The sequence below is a fragment of the Anarrhichthys ocellatus genome, unplaced genomic scaffold (assembly GCF_004355925.1).
Source record: "Anarrhichthys ocellatus isolate YVR2014 unplaced genomic scaffold, GSC_Weel_1.0 scaffold81, whole genome shotgun sequence".
In the NCBI taxonomy this organism is placed as follows: Eukaryota; Metazoa; Chordata; class Actinopteri; order Perciformes; family Anarhichadidae; genus Anarrhichthys; species Anarrhichthys ocellatus.
Window position 1 is genome coordinate 1,499,199 of NW_022280111.1, and position 8,354 is coordinate 1,507,552.

General features: G+C 46.6%; 1 protein-coding gene across 3 annotated transcripts in view; it reads left to right on the forward strand.

Annotated features, from left to right (window-relative positions):
* The window catches only part of zfpm2a (zinc finger protein, FOG family member 2a), a 119,682-nt gene that overhangs the window by 54,640 nt on the left and 56,688 nt on the right, over positions 1-8,354 (forward strand). For all 3 annotated transcript variants that reach the window (XM_031874475.1, XM_031874473.1, XM_031874474.1), the window contains one exon: positions 1,862-1,989. In XM_031874475.1, coding sequence (XP_031730335.1) covers positions 1,862-1,989 — 128 coding nt within the window. The remainder of the gene's footprint in view (positions 1-1,861; positions 1,990-8,354) is intronic.

Sequence of the window (8,354 nt, forward strand, 5' to 3'; positions counted from 1 at the left end):
CCCCCCCCCATCTCCCCTTCTTGCACCCATACCCAGTACCCCCTTTTTCATTCCAAGCACCCGGGAAAAAAATAAAAGAAAGAAAGAAAGAAAGAAAGGGTAAAGGAAAGGGAATCAGAATCGTTGGCTCGGGGAATGGCTGCTGCCGTTTGTCAAGCGGGGCTAAACAGGAACTCGCATCCAAGCGGTTAAAGGCCGTGGGTCTTATCTGAGGACAAACAGAATGCATCAAGCGGTGGCTGTTGCTCTCCGTGATGACGACCAGCTGTGCACCGATGTTTAATTATTTCTCTGTAATGAGCTTACCCACCTTCCACTGCAGCACCGAGGAAGACAGCACGCAACAGCAGGAACACTGGAGGGGAGACGGAGTGGAAAGAAAGAGCGAGATAACGCCATCCAGATGATCTTACTCATGGGCCTATTCCAAAACTGTGCCTGCGGTTTCTCTCGAATGCGACTCCGTGTTTAGACCGTGTGTTGGTGTTGCAGAGATATCAAATTTTTTTTATCTACATTTGACAAAGATTTGGTCAAACAGGTGAATTTTTATTATGGGTGACATTTAGCTTTTTGATTGTCAGCGGAGTGACCACCACCGATGAGTATATGATCAGCAAGGGCGTCATTTGTGGCGGGTAGGAACGCCAAGCGATCGTGTTTATGCATAAGCTAACATTTCCATATGAGCACAACAGACGGGCACAATGGCGCACCCGCAGATACACGGCTGATATTTACACAGTGGAACAGGGCTGAACAGGGCTGAATAGGTCATTATACGGCGAACGCATCAGAAAAGTTCAGCGATCACTTCAGCCCATTCAGAATGCCCTGAATACCTATTAGCCACACGTGTGAACAAATAGGTTAAAGAGACTCAATGTTAACAACTCGTGTAGAGTTTGTTTGCATAATAATACATCAGGATTATTTGCTAGATAATATATAGTTGTTGGGTTGGTTCCCTGCTAGAGTGTCAGTCCTTCCTTTGGAGGGTCTCAGAATAATGATGGCAGCTGACCCCGGATCTCTGGCCTCCCAAAGATCATTCCAATGATCAAAAAAAGCCTAAAACATCACTCTGTCCTGATAAAAATGTCCTTTGTTTGAGTTGGTGGAACTTCTTTAGTCTAGAAAGTTCATAAAATCAGACAGAAGTTGTCACTACAGATGTCTGAATCATCACACTTCCTCTAACAAGACCTCTCTGGGTTGTCAAGGCAACCGGTCGGAAATGTACATTTGAGAACTCTCCCATGTACACACACACACACAGACACACACACAGGGAAACATCCTCTCTGGTAAACTATGTCACGGCCTGCCATGGGGTTTATCATAACTATTTGATTAATCACCATCCCGAAAAAGTACACTGAATCTAAGAGATAAGATAGTCGGGGGGGTGACAGGGAGGTGAGCAGCGGTAGTTCTAACAGCGCTATCCGGTTTCACTGTTAATTAACTGGAGCTCTGCACAGCACTAACAAGGGCCCAGTCTTCCCGGAGCAACAGAAATAGGCCTGCCACTGGCCGCTCCCGCCAGCCAGCGAGCCTGCACTGTCTCACAGAGATTATCTCAACACAAGACACCTTTCAAGAAAGGTTAGCGCGCCATGTGTCTGAGGAACACCATCAGATGGATGCTCGCTTGATTTGCTTATCCATTATGAAAAAAAAAAAAGCTTGGCTTTAACCTTCGCTGTTTACCGGCGGGGCTCTGAGGCAATAATGTGATGTAGGTTTGAGGGGAGAGGACAACTGAATGAATGTCACTGTGATTTGATGTGGAACTTGATGGGCTGCATAGATGGCTGACTGCTTTGGGTTCTGGTGTGTGTTTCTTTCTTTCTTTTAGGAGAGCTGGATGGCTTCCTTAATAAAGACGGCGAGCGTCGTATCCACACCCGGCAGCAGCTCCCCGTGGGGACGACATGGGGACCCTTCGAGGGGAAGATCGAGATGAGCGCTGACAGCATTGCACTGGTATGTCCTCGTTCTAGTCAACTGCTGCATCGTTTGTGAATGTTTGGGCAACCACTGTTTAATATTAGCCAACCACAACAAGACAGGCTGACAACACGATGATTGGAAATGACTGGACAAGGTAATAGGGAGCTGACGGTACTAAATACAGGGTGATTTGAGAAGAAATCAGCTCAACTAATCTTATCACAAGGCACATCATTCCAGAGTTTAGGGGCCTTAAAGGTGCTTAATACGGAATTCAGAGCATATATTGCCTCCACATTGGCTCCCGACATGGCTGAGCCAGAGGCTAGAAGCTAACAGTGCTAACAGCACAAACAAAGCACGGAGAAGCTTGGATTACAACACACACAGGGGGAGAGTGGCGTCCTTCCCTGCTCAGGTAGACATTACTCCACTAGATCTTCTTGTTTGCTGCTATATTAATGCTCTGAATCCCGTAAAGAGAACCCTTAACAGTAAAGTAGCAGATCACCGCCAAGAGGTCACTGCCAGAGGATCTCAGGTTACTCTTGTTTGGTCTTCAAGCAATGTCGCTTGCTGGTCATGCAATGCTCTAAACTTTAGCAGAAACATCAATCCTAAAAGGAACAGAGAGGCAGTGTAAAGAAGCTAGAACTGGTGTGATCCCATCTGGTAGTTTGAGGTTAAAACCCTGCAAATCTAAATGAAAGTGAGTGAAAGGAGCCGACGCAATAATCAGGACGAGACAAAATGAAGTCATGTGGGGCAGATTTTAGCGTCAATAAGAAGAACGTCCGTCTTGTACAGAATTCAGCTGAAGAAAGTTGTTTGCCATCCAGTTTTTTTTACCTTGGCTAGACAGTCCTGGGTTGAGTGCAACATACCAAACTCAGTGGGGTTTTATTGGAAGGTGTATAATGAGGCATACTTTACAAGGTGTTATAATTGGATCCTCTGAAGCACTTTGTTGGAAAAGGTCAAACTGTCCATTGGTGGGGTGATGAATAAAAAGACAAAGCAGGTCATGCTACAGTAGAAGAGGATATGGACCCACTTTCACGAACCGAGAGCCCAAATGATGTCTTTATTATTGACTTGCTTCAAAATATGAAAGAATAATAATTAATTTATTAACCGTTAGTGAGCCACTAGTCACCGTTTATAAAGTATGCCTAATTAAAAACAGTTTGTTGGACTAAAGGGATGATTAAATTCATTTATTTGGTAAATCTTTGCCTGTGGCAGCCATGGGAACACGATTGTCCTACTGTACATCTAAAGATCGTATTAATGGCAATTCCCGTGACATTCAAACCCATTGAGGTGGGTCTCCTGGGACCCAACTGGCCCCCTTTGAAGTGCATCCATTTCAACCACTTAATCTGCATATTTCATGACAAAACGCTTTAATTGGTGGATTCTGAGCTCCATCCAGGCTTCAACTGAATGAAGTCACAATCCATTATTTTTGATGTTACCCTGCACACAGCAGCCTTTATGTCTCTTGTTTCAAAGAGGCTGGTGTTGACCCGCTGCTCCGGTGGAGTGACGAGCCCCTCCACGGGTTTCAGATTCCATTCTGCATTTGGATTAATTAAGAAATTCCTATTAAAATGGTAACCAAGCTCACATTCATCCTGTTAAGGAACATAAGGAAAAGTCCGTGAGGATTTTTGGTACTCAGAGGCCCCCCCCCCACACCAACGTTTTTCTTCCTTAAACTTTACTAAATCATTTTCGGAGCAGCTTTTTCAACTGTTTTCTAAGCTCCCCTCGTGGTTTTGAAGTCATCAGTGGCTTTCAATAACCCGGGCCGTATTATAGCCATGAAATATGACTTCTCTCAGGGTAAAGCCAGTTATCCTTGGGCGGAAAAGTGATTTGACAGAGCAACACCTCAAGTTGCCTCCCAAAGTAACACACTCCGTATACTTCTCCAGCAATCTCTCCATGAATTTCCCTGAAAAGCGTCCAACCCTTCAACCATCAAATGACCCTGCTGACTCACGCGGAAATTATCTTTTGAGAATCTTTTTGTTGCTCGGGTGTTTTTCGCAGACACAAACTTTACAAATTCATCACCCGGCTGACTTAGCTGCATACGCTGATTGTTGCTCTTGGCTAGAGTGATACGTTCTTAACTAACTGCCCTCGGAGGAATTCATCCAGATCCTCCTCAGGTTTTTCTTATTTTTTTTTATTTTAAGCGAGCAGGTGCTGGTCATCACCTGTAATAGGCTGTGGAGGGGTTACAGAATATGCCAAACCTCCCTCGCAATTAAAAGCCAAGGAAGACGCTTTGGCATATTGCCTTTAAGGATCTCATGTGTGTCTATTCTCCCGGGGGGCCCTCTCAGTGCTTTGCCGCTTGCCCTCCTCTCTTAAGTTTCATCTCTCCAACGGGGTACTGGCTGTTAGCAGCTTCTCACTATCTCTCATTAAAGGCTAGGTCAACCCAACTGGCATGTTTTGTTTTACCGAGCCTCCTTTCAGGGTTCAGTGTAACTTTTCACTTTGTTTCTTGGATGCAGAACGAGCCAGAAAAATATCAGCCGATCCCTCGTATTCAGGCACGTCACCAGGGAATCATCTCATTTACAGTAGCGTATGGTTTTTTTTGTTTTTAAATGATTATTGAGCTGTTGCCTTGTTAAAACATGCAGCCGTTGGCAACATCCGTAATGTGTGTGCTGCGTTTATCTCAAGTTATTTCAGTGGGAGGCGAGGGAGTTCTGCAAACCTTCCAACACGGACGCATCAAGATGTGGAACAAACCCTGATGCCTCACCTGGAGAGGGGGGAAGGAAAGTAGAAAGAACAAATGTAAAAGTGAGCAGACAAAGAAGAAGAAGAAGCCAGATCAGGGCGGCCATTGCTGCAGAGCGGGGTCAGAGGGCAGCCAGAGAGTGTTTGAGGTAGAAATAAAGGCTCATTGCTTCAGCTAGGAGGCACTCTCAGTCATTCTTATGAAGTGTGACCTCCACAGACTATTAAATCTCCTTTTACTCTCTTAGCTTTTTTTTCTCGAAACTATGGAGGTGAATGAATTACCCGAAGGCGGCCAGGTATATGGCAGGAGCGGCACCTCTCTCGTGAATGAAGCACATGACCCGCGCGGTGAGATATTGATATGCCCTCTCTGAAGTCAAACATATTTTACTCCCTCCGTCCAGACGCGTCATTTCAGATACGACTTTTTAGAGGTCAGGCTATTTTTGTCGAGCTTGCCACGGGTCCGTTTCTCGATCCTTGGCACGGCGCCCGGAGAGCGGCTGAAAGTGTAACGTCTCCTTGAAGTGGCTCACAGTAAATAATGAAAAATCTCGTGAGCTTAAGCAGCTTTTTTTTTGCATTAAACTGGAGCAGGAGCCGCTTAGGAGCAGGGCACGTGTAGGTCCGGCCCGGAGTCTGATGTAGGGAGGTGGGCGAGGTTTGCTGGTCCCCTGAGGTAGCGAACGGGAGCTGCAGCCGGTGGACGACAGGCCTCAGTAGCCGTGCCCCAGGAGTGATGGATGACGCCGGAGAAAAGAGCGGCGAATGGAGCGTTACGCGCGGTTGTCCAGACAGGCCTGGAAAGGGAGGTGTAGAGCTTGAAAAAGAAGAGAATGAGAGAGAGGGGGGGGGGGCAGGGAAAAAACAGAGGGGAAAAAAAGCATGACAGGAAATCTGGGCATCTGCAGGACAGAGATAGGGTCACATCTCGACCGTTTATCAAAGAGGAAAGCAGATTTCACAGCTGATGGGTCGGCCGTGGCAGGTCTGTAGACCCCAGGGGCTCAGTCTGGCGTGAGGCACTGGAGTTATAGCTATTGCTGTTGCAGACCTGTTAACGAAATCACATTGCGCTGTATCAGGGCAGCACATGTGCCTGGCTTTACTGTGGTCTTTACCGTTCTTAGATCACCCACCGATTTGAGATGTTTTTGGTCTAAATACAGAACTGGTTTCCACATGTAACATCTTTTAAAGACGATAAGGAGGAGATGTAAGGCAGCCTAAATGGGACACAACAGAAGGCTCTTAACTAGATTGACAGACAGAGACCAGAGTCTGAGCTGAAGACTGAGGAGTGGGACCCGGGTTGGAGCGCTCTATGGCGAGAGAGGCAGAACAGCAAGACAATAAAAACAACAGAATAAAACACCCTAAGAGTTGGCGCTGTGCTGCTGTCGTCAGCTGCTTCCTCTGCCCCGCTCCTCTTCCTCCTCCGCCTCCTCTCTGTCTGACTGATGGAGCTGCCAGAGTCCCGTCTCATCCCTCACTTCTCTCACTGATCAATCAGACCATTAGACTCCAATTACAGCCGCAGCCCCGGCGCAGGTGAGCGACGAGCACATTCAGCCCCGGCTGCCGACAACGCCTCCACCCCGGCTTCCTCTCACACGCTCTCTCTCTCTCTCTCCCAAATTAACGCAAATTAATAGTGACACTCAGACATAAATGTCGGCGGTGGACGGGGCTAAATTAACAGTCTGGGTCGAAGCTATTGAGTAGCAGGTGTCTTTTTTAAAAGAGGTAATTACCTACGCCGGACAGAACCGGGAGGAGACGGTCGGCCCCGCCGGTTTGCCTGGAGTGAGAGGCCTGGCCTCGATGAGCCTGGCTCCCATTGTAGGTGCTAATAATTGATTGGGAGGAGCGCTATTAATGAGCAGCAGATTTAGAGCTCGGTTGTAAACGTGTGTTGATGAGGGTGTTGCCGCCTCTCGTACAATGCCTTACCAATGCTAATTACTGGGGCTTAGTCAAGGTGCACTGTAATGAGTCTGGATTCAATAGAATTCTGGTCTGCATGTGTTTTGAGGGCCTTTTAGTGCAAATGACATGGCAATTGCAATGCATAAGGCTCGCGTGATTCCAGATCAAGATCTATCGGGTTTTATCTTGTCCTCCATCTTTATACAGTATACACTTGTTATGTTAGCGCTTATACGAGAATATGGTTCATGATCCCATACTCGGGTCCAGAAACAAAAGCAATGAATTGGAAGGTTGCAAGGGCATAATAAGAGTCACTAAGCACTATAGGCTATAATGTATAATAATCAATTTAGTCTTAACGAGATATTAAGACTTTACCCTTGAATGAATAGTCATCACAATCATAGGTATGTGTTTGCCAATACAGACATATATTTGTGATGGGTGGAATATTTTTCATATCTGTTACATTTCTGTCTGTCGTTTTGAATCGCTTATGATACAAAATGAAGCCTTAACAAGTTCTTTTGAATCTACTGGTGTCGCATGAGAGCAGAGCCATTAAACGCCCGCGTGCTCACACATGTGCCCAATGCGTCTGGGGTATTTGTGTGTGTGTGTGTGTGTGTGCACGCACTTGTGTGTGTGTGTGTTTGTTTTGGGTAGTGCTGTACGTGTGTGGGAGGTGTGTGTGCGAGCGCATGCTGTGTTTTTTGGGGCTGTGAACAGAGAGCTTTAGCTTGTAGACTACAGAAGAGCAAAAATGTCAAGATACTGTCCTAATTTTCACCTGGGACAGAGAGAGAGAGAGAGAGAGAGAGAGAGAGAGCGAGAGAGGCAGAGGCTGTCAGCCGATCGAGTGTGATTATTGTGTAATTTAGTACAAGGGTAGGAATATGGGCCTGTGCAACTCCCCCCCCCCAAAAAAAGATGCTCCAGAAATTATTCAGCCCATCACTCAAGTCATTTATCTCACCCCCCTTTTTTCATTTGCCCACCCTCTCCCTTCCCAATATGTTTATTGTTAGCTACCCCTAAACTTTAACAAGTGGCGGCGGATTTTTCTGTTACAGAAATTATATTTTTCTTCTTGTCACTGCTTCATTAATCAAGAGGAGGCATTCTGAAAAATGTTTTGTTTTGGAGGCTGCAATCTATTTTGTGTGTGTGTGTGTGTGTACGTGCGCGCGTGTGTGTGTGTGTGTGTTGTAGTTAATCTGCGCCCGTGGCAGGTTTCCCCTCCGAAACGCAGCGCTAAGCAGCGGTATCGCAGGCCTATTGTTGTAGCCTCTGTCATAGCAAGGAGAGCCTGATGCAGGCCTGGGCTCGGCTGATAAGGAAAAGAGGATTCAACATGGCTGGAAAGGAGAATCAGTGGGACTTGAGAGTGGAGTACGGATGGGGCAGATGCGCTCGCACACACACAAACACACACACACACACAGACATGCATACAGAACCATGCACACACGTTCTACACGCACACAGTCACACATGGGCCGACGCGCACACACACACACACACACACACACAAATCATCACCATCATCACACTGGCACATGCCCAGGCAATTATTTACAGTAACATCCAATTACATATGCAAGAAGGCACCCCAGGATAGGACCTCTGTGTAGCATAGCTGCTAAATCTCACACACACACACACACACACACACACACACACACACACACACACAC